This window comes from Miscanthus floridulus, chromosome 7 (genome assembly GCF_019320115.1).
Source record: "Miscanthus floridulus cultivar M001 chromosome 7, ASM1932011v1, whole genome shotgun sequence".
Lineage (NCBI taxonomy): Eukaryota > Viridiplantae > Streptophyta > Magnoliopsida > Poales > Poaceae > Miscanthus > Miscanthus floridulus.
Window position 1 is genome coordinate 9,161,939 of NC_089586.1, and position 23,394 is coordinate 9,185,332.

At 42.5% G+C, this 23,394-nt stretch overlaps 3 protein-coding genes across 4 annotated transcripts; all 3 read left to right on the forward strand.

The window, feature by feature from the left end:
* Nucleotides 1–721: 721 nt before the first annotated feature.
* On the forward strand, nucleotides 722–3,736 carry LOC136465017 (probable serine/threonine-protein kinase PBL19). The gene is made up of 7 exons (XM_066463923.1): nucleotides 722–862; nucleotides 969–1,227; nucleotides 2,335–2,551; nucleotides 2,627–2,750; nucleotides 3,067–3,258; nucleotides 3,355–3,646; nucleotides 3,714–3,736. Exons 1-7 carry the CDS (start codon nucleotides 722–724, stop codon nucleotides 3,734–3,736), a joined length of 1,248 nt encoding a protein of 415 aa, XP_066320020.1.
* On the forward strand, nucleotides 3,698–22,623 carry LOC136466504 (cysteine-rich receptor-like protein kinase 15). Of its 2 annotated transcripts, XM_066464936.1 has the most exons (10): nucleotides 3,698–4,127; nucleotides 5,255–5,363; nucleotides 5,495–5,629; nucleotides 6,513–6,565; nucleotides 18,817–18,961; nucleotides 19,063–19,318; nucleotides 20,475–20,691; nucleotides 20,767–20,890; nucleotides 21,487–21,678; nucleotides 21,783–22,623. In XM_066464936.1, the coding sequence occupies exons 1-10, from the start codon at nucleotides 3,967–3,969 to the stop codon at nucleotides 22,194–22,196; spliced, it is 1,806 nt and encodes a 601-aa protein (XP_066321033.1). In that variant the 5' UTR covers nucleotides 3,698–3,966; the 3' UTR covers nucleotides 22,197–22,623. The 2 variants fall into 2 exon arrangements, with proteins under 2 accessions (XP_066321033.1, XP_066321034.1); XM_066464937.1 differs by lacking the exons at nucleotides 3,698–4,127; nucleotides 5,255–5,363; nucleotides 5,495–5,629; nucleotides 6,513–6,565 and adding exons at nucleotides 16,998–17,421; nucleotides 17,769–17,910.
* Nucleotides 7,141–10,818, forward strand: LOC136466506 (uncharacterized). The gene is made up of 4 exons (XM_066464938.1): nucleotides 7,141–7,986; nucleotides 8,062–8,185; nucleotides 8,502–8,693; nucleotides 9,014–10,818. Exons 1-4 carry the CDS (start codon nucleotides 7,907–7,909, stop codon nucleotides 9,413–9,415), a joined length of 798 nt encoding a protein of 265 aa, XP_066321035.1. The 5' UTR covers nucleotides 7,141–7,906; the 3' UTR covers nucleotides 9,416–10,818.
* Nucleotides 22,624–23,394: the final 771 nt, after the last annotated feature.

Genomic DNA, 23,394 nt, shown 5'->3' on the forward strand with positions numbered 1-23,394 from the left:
CGGCTGGACCTGGAGAAAACAGTGAGATAGAGTTTTGGCGCAAGAGACTGACAGGTGGCCAGGTGGGTCATCGAAAAAGTTTACGACTGTTGAAATATATCAACAGATATGAGTTGGTACAAATGAAAATAGCTATCGATATCGGCTAGAAATTTTTACATATCAAGGGCCAGTTCCACCCCATTTTGCAAAATTTTTTAAGATTCCTCGTCACATCGAATCTTTAGACGCATGCATGAAGTATTAAATATAAGACCATGTTTAGATTACAAAAAATATTAACCTGATGAATAGAAGCACTTTCGTCTTATTTGATAAATATTGTCCAATCGTGGACCAACTAAGCTCAAAAGATTCATCTCGTGATTTCCAACTAAATTATGCAATTAGTTATTTTTTTACCTACATTTAATACTCCATGCAAGTGGCTAAAAATTGATGTGATGGAGAGAGAGTGAAAAAACTTGGAATTTGGAGGTGATCTAAACAAGGCCTAAATAAAAAATAAAACTAATTACACAGTTTAGACGAAATTCACGAGACGAATCTTTTAAGTCTAATTAGACTATGATTAGATACTATTTACCAAATAACAACGAAAATGCTACAGTAGCACTTTGCCAAAAAAAAATTGGCATCCAAACAAGCCCCAATCGTTCGCCGTTATTATTCCCCTTTAGCGACTGTTGTTCGACACTAATTTTTGGCCGTGGTATAGTTAATGGAGCTCAACAGCGTAGAACGCATAGTTAATGGAAGTGAGGAACCAAGCCATCTAGATTTGGCACTTCTACATAGCATCAAGGAAAATTTCTCTGAGAAGAAGAAAATTGGTAGCGGTGGATGTGGAATTGTTTACAAGGTAATTTATTTTTTATGCCACAAGACCTTCAAATTTTCTAACTACTGACTGCATAGAAAATTTTGATATAATGTGTATGGTTGCGCTCACAAGATGATTTAAATAGGGCATCCTTCGAAATGGGGTCGTTGCTGTGAAGAAACTCAAGGATGATAATTGGAAAATTAATGACGGGATGTTTCATCGGGAGGTTATAAGCTTGATCTCGGTTAAGCACCCAAATATAGTACGATTTCTTGGTTACTGTTCTTTTACAAAAGAACTTGCGATACCATTGGAAGGAAAAACTATAATGGCCGATGTACGAGAAAGGTTGCTCTGTTTTGAATACATAAGAAATGGCAGCCTTGACCAACATCTTTCAGGTACATTACCACATTGTAGTGATCACTTAAAAAGCCATTTGCTAATTTAGTTTTTTTTATCCACCAGACCTGCAAATTTCCTCACTGTATAGAAAAAAATATCTTACTATTATTAGTTAGAGGCTCTATGTTAATTCTCACTAAAAGTGTTAGGAAAAAAAGATAAACCCAAAAAATTGTTACAATAATAAAAAAACATATGGCTTTTAATTGGTAGACTCTAATCATCATCATCAGTAATAACCATTATATCTATTTTATTTTATAAATAATTAGCCACATCTAACATTATGAAAATTACATAAAATAACCACCTAATTTTGCATCTAAATTACCTATTTATGCAATTATGAAAGATAATTCAAAACAATCCTCTAGATTTGTATATAAATTACCCATCTCTGTCATTATGAAAAATTGCATCTAGACTGCCCACCCTTCAATTATGAAAGATAATTCAACATAACCCCCTAACTTCATATCTAAATTACTCATCTCTACCATTATCAAATATAATTTAAAATAACCCATTAATAACCTTTTAAATTATCACAATTGCTATTATGAAAGATAATTCAAAGTAATACTTACATTTACATTCAGATTACCCATATATGCCATTATGAAAGAAAATAAAAAGTAACATATTTTAATTTGTATGTAAATTATCTACCTCTTCCATCCTAAAGAAATAAACAAAAATATTTCTCACCTACATATAAATACTAATATAAGGTATCAAGAAAATAATTTTATATCCATGAGGACTCCGTATATATATATTTCTTAATTACACACTCCTATAACAGTTAATTTAAAAGTAAGCACAATACTATGTTCTACAATGTTGACCAAAAGTAAACATGTATCCTTCCTAGAGGCGTTTGTAGGTTTTCGTGGGTTCCTTATGCAAACACACTAGGCCGGTTCCAGAAAATAGCTAGGCTAGATTTTGCGGCGTTCACCGTGAGGTTATCTTTGTGTAATATTTATGTAAGAGTATTTTGGTGTGTGGTATAGATTTGCACCAACATTTAGTAATCATAAATCAATTATTGATGACTACCACCTTCTAAAATACTATGTTTTCATCTTTTATTTCTTCAGATGAATTGAGGGGACTCGAATGGCAAACACGCTACCAAATAATTATCGGAATTTGCAGGGGTCTGCATTATCTCCACAAGGATAAGGAAATCATTCACATGGATCTCAAACCAGGCAATATACTACTAGATGACCACATGGTGCCCAAAATTACAGATTTTGGTCTATCTAGACCCGAAAGTGACTCACACGCTACAACTACACGTCTCATAACACCGTAAGTTCCAAATTCTTTCATATGTATAAACTCTTTATTATGTCATGTGCATCAAACTGTTGTACTATTGTGCAGAGGATACACGGCTCCAGAATACATTTCAGGAGGCAAAGCGACTAGCAAGTCAGACATATACAGTTTGGGTGTAATAATTATAGAGCTGGTGACTGGAAGTAGAACAAAGCCCAATATTACTAAAGTAAGACAAACGGTCTAATTACCTTTGTACATTTTTCATAATCATGCATGATTAGATCTTCCAATATATATATGTGGCTGTGAATTTCATGAGCTATTGGTAATACGTAGATACCTATGGTCCTGCCAGAGCTAGCATGTCCTTGAATCATAGAGATATGCTTGTGTCACAGTTTGAGGCCAAGTAATGAAGTGTCACCAATGCGGGATTGGGTAACCTCCTAGAGATGAGAATTGTTTTGGGGTTTTTCTTACTTTTTATGGTGGTGGTGGGATGTGTGTGTCCTTATTTAGTACTTTAATTGTGAACATGGCAGGTAATTAGAAGGTGGAATCACCGGTGGATTAAATCAATGGAACATTCATCATTGGGTTACCAACTAGTGGCAAAATGTCTGGAGTTGGGCCTAAGATGCACACAAGATGAACCGAAAAACAGACCTGATATATCAGATATAATCGATGAGCTGAAGGAAATAGATACTGAACATGGCCAAGCCCAAATCCAGGTAAGGGCATATATATGCTCCCTAACAAAACCTAGACAGCACTAGATTTGCATGATACACCATGTGTGTTATCTCACGCGTCCTTGTTGTTTGCAGGACATCCTTGGGATTGAGCCGCTGGAAATACACATTCCCTTTGAAGAATTCAAGATATCACACTCGATAGAGCTGACCAACGATACTGATGATCACATTGCCTTTGTCACAAAGTCAAAGCTAGAGCGCTTCTACACAGAGCCAGATAGAGGCATCGTCCCACCACGATCTAAGTGCAGTGTCACCCTAGCAATGCAAGCACAGGTTAGTGCACAACCAAATGAGCACTACACTGAGGTGATCACTGTGTCCTGCTCCTGCGTGGGTGGCCGCTCCTTTTCAGCATTCCGAGGTCAGCGTTCGTGCCTCCATTCATCGGTCCTAGTACCTCCGTTCTTCATCCTTTCCTCGTGCTTCAGTTCCTGCTACTGCTTTGTATTGACTGTTGCTGATGTGCTCCTGCCACCCTCAATTCGAACAGCTCAGCAACACGTCCTAGTACGCGTAACGCGTTGACGAATCATCGCTGCTTCCTCGGTCGCTCAGCAGCCTCGACGATTCCCATTTCCCAAGATCAGAAATCACCGACGTTCCGCTTCTCCTCGCCCCCGTCGCCGGCCGCCGCACGGCTGATCAAATCGACCGTCCCATCGTCTCCGTCACCTGTCCAGGATGTCGGGGAAGCGGGAGCTGGACCAGGTCGACAGCGGCGTCGGTGCCGGCGGCGGCGCCAATGGGCAACCGCACCACCACCAGCCGGTGGATGGCGCGGCCAGCTTCCCGGGGACAGATGTGGAGTTCGTGAGGCTGCGCACCACCATGCGCGAGAAGATGTAAGTTTTAATTTGTAGCCTTCGATCTTAAAAAGAGTTTTAATTTGGGACTCTCCAGTGTTCACCGATCGCAGTTAGTCTCCAACCGAAGGGATTGGAGGAGATTGGTGGGGAATTTCCAGCGAATTGAAGACTAAGGGCGTCCCAGTGATACGATCGATTTCACTAGCTTAGCTGAAAGTGAGAGAGTGAGAAAATTATTATCTTATTTCCTTCATCCCCACCTGCAGAGCGTTGCCGTAAATCCTGCTCTCACAGTTCCTCCATCCCAGTGAAATAGCCTGCCGATTATCTCGTTGCTAGAGAGATGTTTTTTTCATTGTTTAATACTTCCACGCCGGACGAACCTGGCGACGTAGCCGGTCATTGAGGACGCCCTAAGGGCGTAGCTAGCTAGACAAGACTTAGAAATAATAAAAAATGAATACTTTAGTGCAGGGTTATGTGAGTTGTGAGAGAGTTGTTTGTAGGAGATAGTGTTAGACTAGTTATTTGGGAGTCGCTAGCTATTTGATCTCTCTTCTTATAGCTAATAGAATTCTTCCGAGACTGACTATTTGGACAGCCAAACCGAACGACTAGTTCTGCTCTGTTTTTCCATCTAGGCACTTGTGGCTGTCTGGACTGCTAAACAGGGAATCAAGTTTTTTTTTTCGGGAATGGAATCCAAGGTTTTTGAAGTGTGCCCGTTATCAATTTTTTTCCACAATACTTATTTCCTAATTTCCGTGATGACCAAGGCGACAACGGAGTTTTTACACTTAGTACTACTTATGTATGTTACTGAATATAGATGTATTGTACTTAGTAAGTACTACTCATGTTATTGTCTTCCCTTCTCATGAGGAGTTGCACATAAATTTTCACACTAGTTGAATTCCAGTACAAAACCCCTGTACCCCAGTATTTTTAGTGCATGTGGCTGATTTTGTGAACCCTGTAGAAGGTATGGGAATGAGGTTTTGACTATTCTTAAGGATATTTAAGTTATTGACTTCATTTTGTATTTTGAAATTAGTTGAATCACCTTCCTAAGCATCCCAAAGTTTAGGTTTGTGACTGATTTTTTCAGATAGAACATATATATGACTTACTTTTTTATACTGTTCTTAATCTTAAATCGGCAGATTCGAGTATATAGGAAAGAAACCGATGACATCAGCTGAGTGGTGGAATAAGGTGCCAGAACTGGCAAAGCAGCTTGAGGAGATCTTGTATAGAAAATTTCCAAACAAGGTACCGCTATCCCCTTCCCTTTTATTTTGCGAAGATTTGTTCTACTAGAGATCAAGTACATTCCTGGGGAGCAATAGTAAATCTTGCTGTTTCACCCTTTCGGTTGTTTGATCATGGTATTGTTTGAGCAGAATGACTACTGCAAAATGAAGAAGGGACCAATTGAGCCACAATTGCAGTTTGCTATTAAGACCTTGTCCGCTCAGCAAAATCAACGAAACCCACAAGTGGAAAGGCAGACATCACCTTTATCCAGCTCAAATCTGGTATATCTTTGTGCATTTTTTAATACTTCAACCTTCTTCATTTAACCTACGGGGCTACTCGCAAGCCAACAGTTCACTGCTTCTGTTGTTTTAATTCCCTTCTTCCCTCTTAATGAAAAACAGAGGCATAGCCTTGTTCACGAAAAAAAAGGTTGAAGCCAGGTGGGCACTATGTGTGAGTGTGTGAGAGGAAGAAGACGGGGACATAACTTGCATTTCTAGTGAGGATTAATATAATGGATTAGATGTTTTACGATGGGTAATTTTTGGCTGGATAAATTTTTAGTGGCAAATAATGAAAATCTTCAGGAAATTCAATAGCGGTTTGCAACCCCCCCCCCCCCCCCCCCCCCCCTCCCCTCTGTAGCGTGGCTTGTTAGATTATTTTAACTTAAAGTGGCCTCTCTCTCTCTCTCTCTCTGTGTGTGTGTGTGTCATGAGATGATAGGTTTAACATATATATAATCTCTACGTACCAGTGAGTTAATGCGAATGAAATTTCTGTTGATCCATATTGGGGAAAAAAATGCATCCCTAGTGTTTCCTTTATTAGTATGTATAGTATACCAGTGAGCCACTTGGACCACGAGTTAGAAAAATGAAACTGAATATCATTTGTATGATTGATAACGAGAATGAAAATGAGAGCAAAATTTCAGTTTAGATCTGTATATCAAGTGACTGTTTTAGCACCAACTGTTTTCAGCGTATAGACTTGTTATTTCAGAAACCTTTTCTTTCACTGTCAAAGGCACCGATATATGAGCGCAGGCTTATTGCTTATGCTGCTGGTACTTTTTTTTTTTTCAAATCCTCAACTTACACTTGTTGATAGCCGCGGGCCGCCTACATACAGAGTTATCTTTCATAAATGGAAATGCAGGTTGTGCAAACATCCCCGGGACTGTACACAAAGACAGTTCATGAAGATTCCAGGTACGCATGTGTGACTTTTGATTACTACAAATGGATTGTGTGATATTTTACTGATTTGATTTGAGGCAGCCACGGTTAGGTACAGAATTTCACAAAAGTTATATGCTTCACCCTTCAATTTCTCTATGTATGACATTGGTTAGTTCAAATTTGAGCTAGCCATAATCATACATAAAAAAAACAGGAGTAATTCATTAATTATGTATTTATTTTATCTGTAATCTCTAAAGTTTTCTTTTGTTGTGCTCACATAAATCTCAAATGAACTGCAAAAATTCCTTGTTCACAGTGGAAAGCTGATCTAATCCTTATCTCTGGCTTCCTCCCTCTAGAGGCTAGCACTTCATAGCTCCTGAATTGAGGAATATGATAATTATATTCTATTATAATGCTCAAAATCTAAACATTTTATTTTGCTTCAATAATAAATAAGAAATTACTTCCTTAATTGTCATCGTGCTCCTGGGCGCGGCCGCGGCCTCCTGCTCGGCGGCCTGGGCGCGTGGGAGAGCGGCGGCCCGGATAGCCTCTTGTTGGCGGCGGCGCTCCTCAGCAACGCGGGTGCGCTCGGCCTCGGCGGCGGCCTCAGCATCGGCTGCAGGTGGAGCGGAGCCAAGCTTGGCGACGGGGAAGGGTGTGCAGCCGGGAGGCGTGCGGGCTAGGGCAGCGGAAGGAGGAAACCTAGCTAGGCGTATGATACCGTGAAAGCAAGTATTGCACGGGAAATTGATAGATTGATTAGGAGGCTAATAGACAGGGTACATATATGTGGTATATTAGAGTAACACCCCAAGTGAGTAGACAATGTGATACTATTCCTATTCCTATTTACATTAATCAATCTATAATTAGCCATAATGGGCTAAAGGCCCAAGTGCATATGTGGCTGTCTAACACGTATCAATCCAATATTTTTATATTTTCGAATTCTAGCTTTTCCAACCTCGTTAGTTGATGTTCATCATTTGTCTTGATGGTGGTTGGCATTCCGAGGAGAGCCTCCCCTATGGGTTCCTCCTCTAGAGGCATTCATAGGTTTCAATAGGTTCCCTTTGCAAACCATCTAAGCTAGATTTTGCAGGGATGTTCATGGTAGCACATTGGTGTGTGGTATAGATGTGCACCAACAATTAGTAATCATAAACCAAATATTGATGACTACCACCTTCTAAAATACTATGTTTTCATCTTTTATTTCTTCAGATGAATTGAGGGGACTCGAATGGGAAACACGCTACCAAATAATTATCGGAATTTGCAGGGGTCTGCATTATCTCCACAAGGATAAGGAAATCATTCACATGGATCTCAAATCCAGGCAATATACTACTAGATGACCTCATGGTGCCCAAAATTACAGATTTTGGTCTATCTAGACCCGAAAGTGACTCACTAGCTACAACTACACGTCTCATATCACAGTAAGTTCCAAATTCTTTCATATGTATAAACTCTTTATTATGTCATGTGCGTCAAACTGTTGTACTATTGTGCAGAGGATATACCGCTCCAGAATACATTTCAGGAGGCAAAGCGACTAGCAAGTCAGACACATATAGTTTGGGTAAAATAATTATAGAGCTGGTGACTGGAAGTAGAATGAAGCCCAATATTACTAAAGTAAGATAAACGGTCTAATCACTTTGTACATTTTTCATAATCATGCATGATTAGATCTTCCTATATATGTGGCTGTGAATTTCATGAGATATTGGTAATATACGTACATAACTATGGTCCTGCGAGAGCATGTCCTTCAATCATAGAGATATGCTTGTGTCGCAGTTTAAGGCCAAGTAATGAAGTATCATCAATGAGGGATTGGGTAACCTCCTAGAGATGAGCATTGTTTTGGTTTTTTTTATTATGGTGGTGGTAGTGGGGTGTGTGTGTGTGTCTCTCTCTTTAATTAGTACTTTAATTGTGAACATGGCAGGCAATTAGAAGGTGGAATCACCGGTGGATTAAATCAATGAAACAGTCATCGTTGGCTTACAAACAAGTGAAAAAGTGTATCGAGTTGGCCCTAAGATGCATACAAGATGACCCGACAGACAGACCTGATATATCAGATATAATAGACGAGCCGAAGAAAATAGATACTAAAGATGGACAAACCCAAATCCAGGTAAGGGCATATATATGCTCCCTGACAAAACCTAAACAGCACTAGATTTGCATGCATTGGTAAGCCGTGGTAAGCCATGTGTATTCAGCGACAGAGGCAGCGGTGGGGCTGGGGGGGGGGGGGGGGGGGGGGGCTCTAGCCCCCCCTACCGGTCCTGGGCACGTGGAGCCCCCCTAAGCCCTCCTTTGAAATTTTATGCATATATGTACTAGGTAGGAGGGGCTAAGGTTAAAAGAAGATAAAAAAAAGTCTCTATTCTTTTGTTCAGTCCCTCCTAAATTTTTTTCTGGCTTCGTCCCTGTGTGTATTATCTCACGCAGATAAGCCCTTGTTGCTTGGAGGACATCCTTGGGATTGAGCCTCTAGAAATACACATCCCCTTTGAAGACTTCAAGGTATCACACTCAATAGAGCTGACCAACGATACTGATGATTACATTGCCTTCGTCACAAAGTCAAAGCTAGAGCGCTTCTACACAGAGCCAGATAGAGGCATCGTCCCACCACGATCTAAGTGCAGTGCCACCCTAGCAATGCAAGCACAGGTTATTGCACAACCAAATGAGCACTACAACGAGGTCATCACTGTACTGAGCACCAGAGTTGACGATGGAGCTCTTCCTACTATGGATATAGTAACCGCTGGAGACATCTTCATTGACAGCGAGGAGGGTAAAATGGTTGATGAGGTTAACGTGATGGTTGTTTTTGGCAAGCCATAATTGCCAGAGGAATCATCCTGAAGACTGTCTGAGGTTTTGGCACAACTAGAAGTCCCGTGTGTTGCTATGGGCAACGAAAAATTAAACTCCCGACAGAACAATCTAAGTGCAATATAGCTTTAGTAGAAACAAAAATTTCTTCACTTAGATTCATCGACAAACTAGATGGTTATGTGTTATCATTCATTGACATTGCATTAGAAGATCATTCATATATTCGAACCACCTTTCAATTCATGTGCAAATACAATGTAGTTTATCTCTCTACGTTTATAGTCTATTTCTAAAATGTTTGAAAGGTGACATGTTCACAGGTCCGATCATTGATCCACAAAGCTTGTTGTAATGAGCAGCCATCATTTAGAAAGAGTGGGTTGTTCCAGTGTTGTTGCCAGTAGATTCTCCCGTGTCTTGTTATTCTCCAACCACGATGAGCCTAAACAGAGTCCTGCATCGATGAGCCTAGACAGCCCCAACACGGATGGCATCCACGTCGCGGAGTCCACGGCCGTGACCGCAAGGCCGACGCGTTCGCCGCGGTGGTGGGAGTGGCGCTGGACACGACGCGCGGATCAGCCGCGCGCAGAACGGGGTGCGGATCAAGACGAGGCAGGGCGGCGCCGGGTACGTCCGCGGCGTGCGCTTCGCCAACGTCGCCGTCGACGGCGTCGACCACCCCATCGTCATCGACCAGTTCTACTGCGACGTGCCCCGGGGTGGCGGCGGCAGCAGCCCCTGCGCCAACCAGACCTCCGCCGTGGCGGTCTCCGACGTGTCGTACCGCAACATCAGCGGCACGTCGCGGCGCGCCGAGGCCATCAGGTTCGCCTGCAGCGACGCCGTGTCCTGCACCGGCATCGTGCTCAGCGACATCAACCTGCGCCGGGAAGATGACGATGGTGAGGTGCAGACCGTGTGCAACTGTGCCGTCGGGTTCGACTACGGCCACGTCCGGCCCGCCGCTGACTGCCTCCGCAGCAGCACCTGCGGCGGCGCGCCTGATAAGCACCCAGACGACGAGGACGACGAGCAGGGGAAGGACGAGTCCGTCGTCCTGCACACCGAGCTCTGATGAGCAAGCAGCAGCTGCTCAAGTGCAACCAACCAATGGTCGTCGCGCATCCGCCATCCTACCTTCACTGCTGCTAGTAGTAAATGCTAATGCTTGCCGAGATCAACTTGTAACTTAGCAAGCCCTTTTTTTAACAGTAAAGTCTGTTAATTAACCGGCAGTAACCCTACCAGTAATTCCCTTCTTTGTTTCACCGCTTGTGCTGTACAAAGCTTTATCCCCAGGCCACGGAGGATTGTGCGCTGGCAGCCCAAGCGGTGAGCCATTTCGAGGCTCGGCCCAGTATATCCCGCTCGGCCCATAGCATCATTCGGGCCCGCTGTCTGGACAACGTGGCCGCAGCGGTGGATCGACCATTCGACCATGACAAAGCTCACCGACTCCGCAATCTGCTGTGAAAATATATTTGGAAAAGTATAATTTATCTCCCTCAAATATGGCGGCTATCAGATTTTCGTTCTTCTTACATAACCAGTTTTTAACGTCCTTCAATTTTAGAAAACCGTTCACTTTTTCACCTTGATTGGTTTTGATGGTGGTTTTTTTTTTTTGCTAATGTAGCGCCATGTCAAAAGGGTAAATCAGACTAAGATGGAAGTTCAAAAGGTAAATCGGATTAGAAATTTTTTATAAAAAATATATAAAAATTTATTAAAAAAATAAAACTCATCCAAATATATTTTTACATGAAAAATACAACTAAATATCCTAAAACCCGATTTAATCTTACAAAATTTGTTTTAGCTCGGAAAAATATGAAACTAGTTTCAGATTTTTCCCCTAAAAATCATACTCTATGTTGGTGCTGAGCTTGAAATATCTTTTCATGTCACTTGATTATGTCCATACAAATATCATGACCTGTGTGCTACCATCTGGATTTCATGCCACGTTACGCTCCATAATTCATTACATTAAAACTTAATTAAATATGAAACCATGCATACATGTATGTGTGCGGCAGGGGGCATGCAGCCACGCAGACTTAGGCTAACATAGATACTTTGATAATTTATCTAGGGTAGGGAACTGGTGCCCACTATGGTCCCGACGATGCTTATATGTAGTTCGGCAATATTTGTAGTCTGATTTACCTCCTTGAACTTTTAATTTAGTCCGATTTACCCCCTGGCGCCACATCAGCAAAACCGCTATCAAAATCAACAGCGTGCAAAAGTGAACGGTTTTCAAAAGTTGAGTGGGTTTAAAAAACTAGTTTCATAGATCAGGGAGGAGAATCAGACGACCGCGATAGTTGAGGGAGGTAAATTAGACTTCTTCCAAAATATTGTCACACTGCTTAGAACCTTTGGGCTTCTAAAATTTGCATGACACGAATATAACGGTTCAAATGGGCCGACTATCGAATCCCATTGTTGAATGACACCGTTTTTTACCCTTCCTTACAACATGCATATTTTCTGCTAGTTTGTTTTTAAAAAACACTCCATTACATATTTTACAGGTGTCACAATCCCATTTTCAGGAATCAGGAATAAGTATAGTGTGCCAGTGCCACCATGACAACAACGTGAATAATGCTTTGGCGATGAAATGAAGTAATGCTGTATGACGATTGTCCAGGCCAAAGGGTCCATGTGTGATTTGTACACAGAAATCTCAGAGAAAGAGGAACTACAATTGCTCCAAGTATTTTCCACTGCCTTATAAAAAAAAGTATTTTCCACTGAGGATTTCATGACCTCTCGAGTCCAATTGATCACAAAGTGTCACATGGTTTTAGAATACAAACCCGCTATCAGAACTCTATTTATACAGCTACAAGTTCATAGAACCTTTCCAACATGCACTTCTTTTTTTGATCAACAACACAGGGGGAGCTGCCAACATGCACTTCTCATCATTGGCGTATGAACATACACTCAGGTCAAGGACAAATTTACTGGATCGGACGGTTACCGCTGATTAACCTCGTCTGAAGATTTTGTCTCGCATATTCCTATAAACCTTCGCGTCCACTGTTCTTTTCTTACCGCTAGGTAAAGCTGATGCTAATTGCCTGACACTTGAAGCAGACAGATTTTGTTTCTTCCACGGTTATTCAGCTTAAAAGACTTACGGAGTGTTTGATTTGGTCAATCAACCCATTTATGAGATGATATCGTGAATCAATTCCTCAAATTTAGTGGAATGGTTTCATTCATCAAATTTAGTGAAATGAGTTGATGATTGATCAACTCATCCTTACATTCCACAAATCAGACAAAAAACGGAAGTGCAAGACGATGATGAACTACCTCATTCTACAAACCAAACATCCCTAGTTTATTTGCTGTTTTCATTTCCTGAACACAGAGATGATCAGGAGATGCTGAGCACATTTAAATTGCATGATATGGCACCAAAACCTTACATATATCCTACTCTGCAAAAAGAAGTAGCCTTCCATACCCTGATGCTTGCCCTCTGCTAACAAATTTATAGACAATTACACATGTATCTTTGCCAATTGTGTATCAGAGAGATAAATGAGGCTTGTCTCAAGCCTTCCGAATCCTCACATGGTGTAACCTCTGCCAAGTACATGGTGGATTGATCATTGGTCGGGTAAACTAGTTATGGTCCTTGGTCACTTATCGATGCCTTTGCCTTGTAGGTAATGAAATCGCCTAGAGTGTGTTTTGATTTTTTTTTTAAATGAAAAGAAAAATGTCTCCCCATCTAAATTTTTGTGTCGATTTAATCTTTCCAAAAAAAATTGTTAGCAATACGTTTGGAGAGGAAGAATTAGAAGCTCAGGACTTTAGGTTGCTAACCTGGAGCAATATGACCGGGTGTTCCACGTATGGCATTGTTAGCAATACGTTTGGAGAGGAAGAATTAGAAGCTCAGGACTTTAGGTTGCTAACCTGGAGCAATATGACCGGGTGTTCCACGTATGGCAGACGCCACCTCCGATTCACCAGACTTGTGTTGGGGACCAATACAAGAGTACCCGAAGAGAAGGGGCTAATGACCAATCAACATTGACTCACCCGAGCAGTCAAGAGAGCGACTACAGCTCCAACCGACCCCTAGGTGTGCAAGCGCCGCCTCGCCCGGCCTCTGGGGACGGGCTCCGCCTCGCCTGACCTCTGGGGGCGGGCTCCACCTCGTTCGACACCTAGCATTCCGTTTGTATTTGGTAATAATTGTTCAATCGTTGACTAATTAGGCTTAAAATGTTCATATCGCAGAGTACAACCAAACTGTGCAACTAGTTTTTGATTTCGTCAACATTTAGTACTCCATGCATGTACCGCAAGTTTGATGTGACGGAGAATCTTCTTTTTACATAGTATCAAAGTTGGGAATTTGGGGTGAAATAAACATGGCCATGGAGGAATGGGTGCTGGCTGTCTCGGGTATCACATGCCCGATAGTCCTGCAAAGAGAAACTTTTATATGGTCCAGTTGCAAGATTATAGATTCACAGAATAGTAGTAAATAGGGCAAAGTAGTTTGAGAGAAGTCTAGGGTTCCTAGTGCAAAATGTTCAGCCAAAAATATTCGGAACAACCAAACGCCTTAGATTTTAGGTATCGTGACTTATCAAATAATCCTTCTCAACTTATAAGCGTGACCAAGATGAGCTCAACCAATTAGGGCCTCAGACAAATAAGGATCGGTCTCGTCTGCTCCTCCTCTACGTTAAAAAACCGGCCCGCCCCGCACGCCTGCCCCCCACCGCGTCCACCCCAAAATACGAATTGTTTTCGGACACCATGGCAGCTATGCTTTGCCGAAGCATGCCCAGCGTAGCGCCATGGAGACGACCTCCTACTACTGTGCTTTGCCTGTCGCCGGGAGGATGGGGACGGCGTCTACTACATCGACAACAACAACAGCTGCTTCAGCGAGGGCATCACCTTGGCGTGGTCGCCGACCTCGCTGGCACGCCGTCCGCGGAGGCGCTCCAGCTCGACGTCATCTCCGACGCCAGCGTTGGCGCCGCCGTCCGCAACGTGCTGGCGCGGCATGACGAGGAAGGCCACGGACGTCGGCGTCTTCACAAGGCACGTGGCGCGTAAGGCCATGACTCGGTCACGGATGTCGATGGCCACCACGCGGCAGCCGAGAGCCGTGAAGGCATGTCAGTACTCGTACCTGATCCCGCCCTTGGCGCATCACGTGATGATCGCCACTGGCTGCTTGCTGTCCTGCTGCCACTGGCCCACGTTGTCGCCGGGCGCCATGGGGTGGGGTGCGAGAGGCATAGAGCCTTGGCAAAGTGACAAGCTTCGACTTGGAGCATGTCAGTAAAGAGAAGAGTAATTTAGTTCTGAAAGTTGCATTACTTGATCCTGCGAAAGGTTTCAATAAAGGCCATTTATATATGCAAGAGAAGGATGGAATGATCAAAGTGTGTTAGTTCATTAGTTTATTAAAAGTGTCGTGCATTATAAACAATGATTTGTAATAGAATTTAAATTCTATTTTTTTCGTGCAACGTGCGGGCATTTATCTAGTTCCAGCAATAATTTCCCACGCTACTTCTAAGATTCTTATAGAAGATCAATATTATATTAAAATTACATATTTAATTTAACGCTATCAAAAGCTATTTCGACGTGTAATGATTGCATCTTGAAAGTAGAGATAGTAAAAAAAACAATTAGGTAGACCAATCTATAAGTACACTTATTTGGAGAAAAAATTATTTAAGACAGAGAAAGCAACAAAGTGATTCTATCTTCCCGGTCAGCAAATCATTGAACAACGGCTCTCTTCCTAGAATAGAGCTTTTTCCCCACTTGGCCGACTTTCATGGCTCAATCACGAACCCAGCAGACTTTCTTTGCGGCAGCAAGCATTTCGCTGGTTCCCTCTTCCGCAACAACGACTTATCTGCAACAAAGGCTCGAATCTAACACAACCTTGATGAGTCCGCTATTTTGTATCGTTCTTGAGTAAGATCTACGCTTGTGTTCATTTGTTGACGGTGCTGCTAGTTCCCTTTATTTATCGGACTTGCTAACGATCGGATGCTGTCGTGCAGTACTATTTCGTATACACGAAGATGGTATGATAGGACAAGTGTAGTACTGATTCCAATAACAGGTTAGATCGCAATAATACCAATTCATTTTATTTCAAGGCGAAGATTCAATCACTTAGCCAACATCGAGAAGTTATTGGCACTGGCCCTAAAATCCAGGACCGGTAAAACATGGGTGCCTCATTTTTTTTTTCCGTGCTCCGCCTTAGTGCCCTTATGAAGGCGGGGAGTACTTAGCCTTTGAACCAATGCTCAATTGCCTGACGTCTCAACTGCAACGGTGAACTCAGTGACATATGAGTTTCAAAAGAAAAAGAAAAAAACAAAATTTTAGCTTTTTTTTTTTGTGCGTGCTTTTCGCCTGCCTTCCCGACCACACATAGGCTTTGCCGCTTTACAGCACCAAATAGGGGCACCCTGCTTACCACTTAATGTCAGACGTCTTATGAGGTGTTTGATTTCTCCTCCTAAATTTTAGTTACTGTTCTATCGGATGTTTGGACACATGCATGGCGTATTAAATATAGACTAATTACGAAACTAATTGCACAGCTTGCGACTAATTTGCGAGACGAATCTTTTAAGCCTAATTAGTTCATGATTTGACAACGTAGTGCTGCAGTAACGTGCTAATGACGGATTAATTAAGTTTAATAAATTTGTCTCGTGGAGTAGTGACGGATTCTATAATTTATTTCCCCCACGTAAGGTTGTCCGCACCGCAGACCGCTAAAGCGGTCGGTACGCTAGCGGTGGCGTACCGCGCGCCCGCACCGCGCGTCTGCAACGCGCACGGTAGCGTACCGGCCGCACAGGAAAACGCTATTTCCAGCGCGCGTCCCAGCCACCGCTAAACACTGTAGCGAGAAGAGAGGGAGAGTTGGTGAGAAAGAGCAAGGGAGAGGGAGGGAAATAAAATATGGAATAGTGGGTATAGAGTATGTGATAGAGATAACATGGGTGCAGGAGAAATGGATATAGAGTAGAAAATCTCGATGACTAGGATAGAATATTGCTTTTAAGAGATGGAAATAGAGGTTGACGAGTGCGGATAGCCTAACATCCTTACTCAGGGCGTGTTTAGTTTCCAAAAATTTTGCCTCCTACAGTAAAAGAGCATGTTTGGACATATGCATGGAGTACTAAATATAGACGAAAAAAAACTAATTGCATAGTTCTCGGCAAAATCACGAGACGAATCTTTTAAGCCTAATTACTCCATAAAAAGCCTAAGTGCTACAGTAACCCACATGTACTAATGACCGATTAATTAGTATCGTTAGATTCATCTCGCAGTTTCTTGATGGGTTCTATAATTTATTTTTTTATTAATATCTAAAAACCTCTTCCAATATCCTTACACATCTAATATGACACCTTAAATTTGCGACTCCCCCGATCCAAACAGCCGCTTATACTTTACCCGCTGCGCGCCTTTGCTTTGAAAAAGGTGCTTTTAACTGACGAATTGGATGCCGCTTCTTTTCGCCCGTCGCATTTGTTGATCCCCTTCCACGGCACAGCCGGACGGCCGAAAGCTTCCCTCGCAAGCCTCTCCTCTTCTGCCGTCGCCGCTTCTCGCGGTGGTCTTCCCTAAGCCCTAAACCCTAAACCTCTCCGGCCTCGGAGGAATGCAGTCCTCGCCGGGGTGCCCGGCGCCCCTGCTCCCGGTGTTGTCCGCGGAGCTCGCGCGCCTCGAGGCGCAGCTCGGGCAGACCGCCGACCGGTGGGCGCGCGCCCACCTCGCGGAGCTCGGCGACGCCGCGGCGGCCAGGGTGCTCCGGGTGGTCGCCGAGACCGGGACCCGGGTGCGGAGCCTGTCCGCCTTCATCAACCACCTCGCCAAGCAGGAGGCCATGCAGCGCAACGCCGCGGGGATCCCCACCGCCGAGAGCGCCGCCTGCTGCAACGGACCCTCCGCCCGCGCTTCACAAGGTGTTTTCGAAACCAATCTCCGTCGCTCTATGATGCATTGATGCTGGGCTATGCGGTCACTTTGTGGAAACTGCATTTTCCTCTTGCGCTTTTCCCCTTGCCAGCAACGCTTGTTTTGGTGCTTTTTTGTTATTCTCGAGTTTCCTTTCTGACCAGATAGGCTGCATCATGTTGCTGTGCGCTCACTGCTATAACTGCATTTTCTTCATCCTTTGAGTGTCTACTCCTTTTTTTTTTCAAGTACCTTTCAGTATCTGATCGTGATGCCTCAGATAATATTTGCTCTTGTAATTTACCGGCATGTTTCCCATCATATTGCTTCTAATCATCAAGTATCTGTCATGCAGAGGATTCCATATCAGGACCGTTCTACCAAGACGTTGTCCAAATGGAAGTTCAGAATCAGGGCCCCAATGGTGAAATGGCATTTGCCCGTCCAAACCACGCAAGGATGGAGCCTGGGAGCCCTGTGCGTCAGATGCCTTTCAGGTCGCAGTATCACGAGAGCCCTGTCAGGACGAATGCTTGTGTTGTTGCAGACCATGTTTAAATGGAGGTTGAGAGCCCATCGGGTATAGCCTGTGGCCTAAGCTGGCGCCTGCAGTGGAGGGGGAGGCGTGGGGGCGAGCCTGCACCAGCAGGGGAGGAGAAGGCGTGGGGGCGGGCCTGTGGAGGCGCGCGTGGGAGAAGGCCAGCACCGGCACGGGAGGGGGGCGGCGTGGGGCAGGCCTGTGCCGGCAGGGGAGGGAGCGGCGTCGGGGAAGGCCAGCGCCGGCACGGGAGGGGAGCGGCGTGGTGGCAGGCCTGTGCCGGCTGATGCCGCTGGGGAGCGGGGATGGAGGAGAGGTAGTAATGGGAGAGAGGGCCGATCCGTTTTATGGTTCGATCCGTTTTGATGAAGAAAACAGCAGGCAGGGGTAGAGGTGGAAGGCTGTGTATTCTTCTTTTTTTCCACGAATTAAAACTACCCAAAATGTATTTCAGCGGGTTACACCAGTCTCATAATAGCAAACGAGCGAAACCACTTTGCGGGATGGTAAAAGTGCGAAACCAATTTTTGATGATGGGTGAAATGCCAAAGTCTCTAAAATTGCAGTATTATTAATTATTAATGTAGTAATATAGTAGTAAACTACTAATTTTGAGTTTCCATCAATTGTTGCAATGCTAGGATGACCATTAGATAATGGCACATCATCCCCATGCATCACAGCTGGTTAGATATGAAAATGCAGTGATGCACTGATGCAGCATATCATTACCAGTCAAAAATCAATCAGCAATTGCTTTTACTTTAAACAAATGTTGTCCTTGATTGCAATTATGTTCAATTCGATAATCAAGTTATTTTTTCCTTTGTCTAAAATTCATAACACATTCTAAAATACATGACAGATACATGGAGCTCAACATCCTAGAGCGCATAGTTAATGAAAGTGAGGAACCAAGCCCTCTAGATTTTGCACTTCTACAAAGCATCACAGAAAATTTCGCTGAGAAGAAAGAAATTGGTAGCGGCGGATGTGGAACTGTTTACAAGGTAATTTAGTTTTTTTATGCCACCAGACCTTCAAATTTCCTCACTGCATATAAAAATTTGATATAATGCTTATGTTTGTGCTCACAAGATGATTTAAACAGGGCATCCTTCGAAATGGAGTCGTTGCTGTGAAGAGGCTTCATAATACCCGGACAATTAAAGACAAGATGTTTCATCGGGAGGTTAAAAGTTTATTCTCGGTTAAGCACCCAAATATAGTGAGATTTCTTGGTTACTGTTCTTTTACAAAAGAACATGCGATACCATTGGGCGGAAGAATTATAATGGCCGATATACGAGAAAGGTTGCTCTGTTTTGAATACATAAGAAATGGCAGCCTTGACCAACATCTTTCAGGTACATTAATGTAGTGATCACTTAAAAGCCATTTAGTTTGAGAAATAGTGTGTGGTTCCTTATCTTCTCACTCATCATTTTTTATGGAATATAAAAAGTTAATCCACCGCCATCCTGTCCCTCACAATCTAAAAATTAATATAAGCATGGAGATGGAGTCATTCCACTACAATTCATGAGATGAACTTATGTTGGACTATCTCATCTTGAATGTAATAGTTTGTCAGACCAAACATCCCAACAGGACCACATTTTTTTATAGAATATATGCTTATTTCCTTAAGTATATATTCTATCAAAAATGAATATATATACTTATTTCCTTAGAAGGGCGGGCCTGGTGCAAGCGGTAGAGTCTTACCGCCTGTGACCGGAAGGTCCCGGGTTCGAGTCGCGGTCTCTAGCATTGCACAGGCGAGGGTAAGGCTTGCCACTAATACTCTTCCCTAGACCCTGCACAGAGCGGGAGCTCTCTGTACTGGGTACACCCTTTTTTTATATACTTATTTCCTTAATCGCATCAGCATCCCTATTTCTTCTACTACTTTTAAAGACAAATTCAATTAATAATCAACAATATGGACCATAAAACGAAAGTATCCAATATTTGTCTATAAACAATTTTGTGTTGTCCCAATTTGATATCAATGTAAAGGTTTGCTGGGCAATCCGGCCAGGTCGGATTTGGTATATTCACAAGGTTGGATACTTGGATTTGGCTGGTCCAAGTAGAACTTGGAGATTCACACATAATTTGACATGTAAACTATCTCCAAGCGTTGCAAGACCTCCCAACCTTATAAATATAATGGGCTATGGCCGTTTGAGGATATCCAATTGATCAAACACATACCAATCCAATATTTTTATATTTTCCAAATTCTAGCTTTTCCAACCTCGTTAGTTGATGTTCATCATTTGTCTTGATGGTGGTTGGCATTCCGAGGAGAGCCTCCCCTATGGGTTCCTCCTCTAGAGGCATTCATAGGTTTCAATAGGTTCCCTTTGCAAACCATCTAAGCTAGATTTTGCAGGGATGTTCATGGTAGCACATTGGTGTGTGGTATAGATGTGCACCAACAATTAGTAATCATAAACCAAATATTGATGACTACCACCTTCTAAAATACTATGTTTTCATCTTTTATTTCTTCAGATGAATTGAGAGGACTCGAATGGCAAACACGCTACCAAATAATTATCGGAATTTGCAGGGGTCTGCATTATCTCCACAAGGATAAGGAAATCATTCACATGGATCTCAAACCAGGCAATATACTACTAGATGACCTCATGGTGCCCAAAATTACAGATTTTGGTCTATCTAGACCCGAAAGTGACTCACTAGCTACAACTACACGTCTCATATCACAGTAAGTTCCAGATTCTTTCATATGTATAAACTCTTTATTATGTCATGTGCATCAAACTGTTGTACTATTGTGCAGAGGATATACCGCTCCAGAATACATTTCAGGAGGCAAAGCGACTAGCAAGTCAGACATATATAGTTTGGGTGTAATAATTATAGAGCTGGTGATTGGAAGTAGAACGAAGCCCAATATTACTAAAGTAAGACAAACGGTCTAATCACCTTTGTACATTTTTCATAATCATGCATGATTAGATCTTCCTATATATGTGGCTGTGAATTTCATGAGCTATTGGTAATATACATACATAACTATGGTCCTGCCAGAGCATGTCCTTCAATCATAGAGATATGCTTGCACTGGCGGAGCTACGTTAAGGCGAAACTGGGTTGTTGCCCCCCCTTGCCTCGGAGTAAATCTGCATGCATACATGCAAGTAAGCTGGTTCCTGCAATTGTGCACATGCTGTACGTAGGTTGTTGGAGACTTGAGCTCATATTGTCATGTAGAGATGGACCTTTTTATAATACATGTGTAGTCACTACTGGAATAAGCCCCCCCCCCCCCCCCCCCCCCCCCCCCCCCCCCCCTTAATTTCTTCCCACGCTCCACCACTGTATGCTTGTGTCGCAGTTTAGGCCAACTAATGAAATATCACCAATGAGGGATTGGGTAACCTCCTAGAGATGAGAATTGCTTTGGCTTTACTTTATTTTTTATGGTGGTGATGGTGGTGTGTGTGTGTGTGTGTGTGTTTATTTTTTTTAATTAGTACTTCAATTGTAAACATGGCAGGCAATTAGAAGGTGGAATCACCGGTGGATTAAATCAATGAAACAATCATCGTTGGCTTGCCAACAAGTGAAGAAGTGTCTCGAGTTGGCCCTAAGATGCATACAAGATGACCCGACAGACAGACCTGATATATCAGATATAATAGACGAGCTGAAGGAAATAGATACTACAGATGGCCAAGCCCAAATCCAGGTAAGGGCATATATATGCTCCCTAATAGAACCCAAACAACACTAGATTTGCATGCATCAATAAGCCATGGTAAACCTTGCATGTATATCTGATATGTCTCGCAGATAAGCTCTTGTTGCTTGGAAGACATCCTTGGGATTGAGCCACTGGAAATACGCATTCCCTTTGAAGACTTCAAGATATCGCACTCGATAGAGCTGACCAACGATACGGATGATTACATCGCCTTCGTCACAAAGGCAAAGCTAGAACGCTTCTGCACAGAGCCAGACAGAGGCATCGTCCCACCACGATCCAAGTGCAGTGTCACCCTAGCAATGCAAGCACAGGTCAATGCGCAACCAAATGTGCACTACACTGAGGTGATCACTGTGCTGAGCACCAGAGTTGATGGAGCTCTTTCTGTTGATGCCATGGATGTAACCTCAGGAGAAATCTTCGTTGACAAGGAGGGTAAAGTGGTTGATGAGGTTGACGTGATGGTTGTTTTTGGCACGCCACAATTGGCAGAGGAATAACAATCCTGAAGAATGTCTAAGGTTTTTCCACCATTACTGCCTTGAAGTATTCCTCAGTGAGTTACCAGGAGGCAGCAGAGTCATCTGGAGAGACGTGTATCTGAGGATGTTTCGACCGATACCTATGAGGCATTTGTCACGGTCACGGTGACAAATACCACAATTATTTTTTTAAAATTTTGCCTACATACAACAAGAATTATGTTTGGCGGTAATGGAAGTTTCCGTCGAGACTGATGGACGTGCTGGAACAGGAGATTGATGGAAAGCACAAAAGTAAACTGTAAAGAGCATTTTAACCCCTAGCATAGTAGAATATTCTAGTGATTAGAAACAGTTCGTATATTGTAAATGTTGTCACTATATAAACAGTGTGCTCAATGAGTCTTGTTCTCAGTTCTCTTTTCGTCACATGTGAGTGCGAAGTATAAAAAATGTCAGACAATGCATATTTGTTACTACTAACTCTCCTGTCCGGTTTTGCATATTTGTTGCGTACTAATTAACTCTCCTGTCCGGTTTCTTAGGCATCAAAGTTTTTTTAAGTTGAGTGAATCAGCGATGGAAAATTTCATAAAGAAATACACATCTACGAATACCTGATGGTCTTCTCCCCCTTGCAACATACGGATACTCATCCAATAAATATTAAAACAAATAACTGAACTGAAGCAAGGCATGCGCCGTGAAAATATCTTAACGAAGGATACTGTTGTCCAAATATACCCTTCTCCGAGAATTATTAATTACTAGCAAATATGCCCATGCGTTGCAACAGGTGAAGAAAAACCTACCAGACCTTAATAGGAAATAAGGAAAAAATGTTATATATCTATTTATATGTTACCTTTTTCATAAATTTTAATGGCTATAATTTATTTTATGATAATCATGACATCCATAATAAAGTTAGTATCGTTAATAATATGGCAATGTCCTATTAGGTCCAACGAATTAAAATACTCCCATTGTCCCAAATCATAAGTTTTTCAGATTTTTTTTATATACATAGCTTTTACTATGCTTCTACATAAACATTATGTCTAAATATATAGTAAAAGGTATATATATTGAAAAGCTAGAACGATTTACAATTTAGAATAGAGAGGGTTGAACCTTGATTTTTTTATTGTAAGACACAAAAATATTTACTCGTAATATATCATGACTTTAATCTGCATGGATCCTAATATCTATA

What these genes read in the sequence shown, in the direction of transcription:
- LOC136466506 (XM_066464938.1), top strand. Translation starts at nt 7,907, where the DNA reads ATGGTGCCCAAAATTACAGATTTTGGTCTATCTAGACCCGAAAGTGAC. An exon ending in ACTACACGTCTCATATCACA is followed by an intron (nt 7,987 to 8,061) that starts GTAAGTTCCAAA and finishes ACTATTGTGCAG; the next exon opens with AGGATATACCGCTCCAGAAT. An exon ending in ATGGACAAACCCAAATCCAG is followed by an intron (nt 8,694 to 9,013) that starts GTAAGGGCATAT and finishes TATCTCACGCAG; the next exon opens with ATAAGCCCTTGTTGCTTGGA.
- LOC136465017 (XM_066463923.1), top strand. Translation starts at nt 722, where the DNA reads ATGGAGCTCAACAGCGTAGAACGCATAGTTAATGGAAGTGAGGAACCA. An exon ending in CCTTGACCAACATCTTTCAG is followed by an intron (nt 1,228 to 2,334) that starts GTACATTACCAC and finishes TTATTTCTTCAG; the next exon opens with ATGAATTGAGGGGACTCGAA. An exon ending in ATGGCCAAGCCCAAATCCAG is followed by an intron (nt 3,259 to 3,354) that starts GTAAGGGCATAT and finishes TGTTGTTTGCAG; the next exon opens with GACATCCTTGGGATTGAGCC.
- LOC136466504 (XM_066464936.1), top strand. Translation starts at nt 3,967, where the DNA reads ATGTCGGGGAAGCGGGAGCTGGACCAGGTCGACAGCGGCGTCGGTGCC. An exon ending in ATAGAAAATTTCCAAACAAG is followed by an intron (nt 5,364 to 5,494) that starts GTACCGCTATCC and finishes TTGTTTGAGCAG; the next exon opens with AATGACTACTGCAAAATGAA. An exon ending in GATGTGGAACTGTTTACAAG is followed by an intron (nt 18,962 to 19,062) that starts GTAATTTAGTTT and finishes TGATTTAAACAG; the next exon opens with GGCATCCTTCGAAATGGAGT.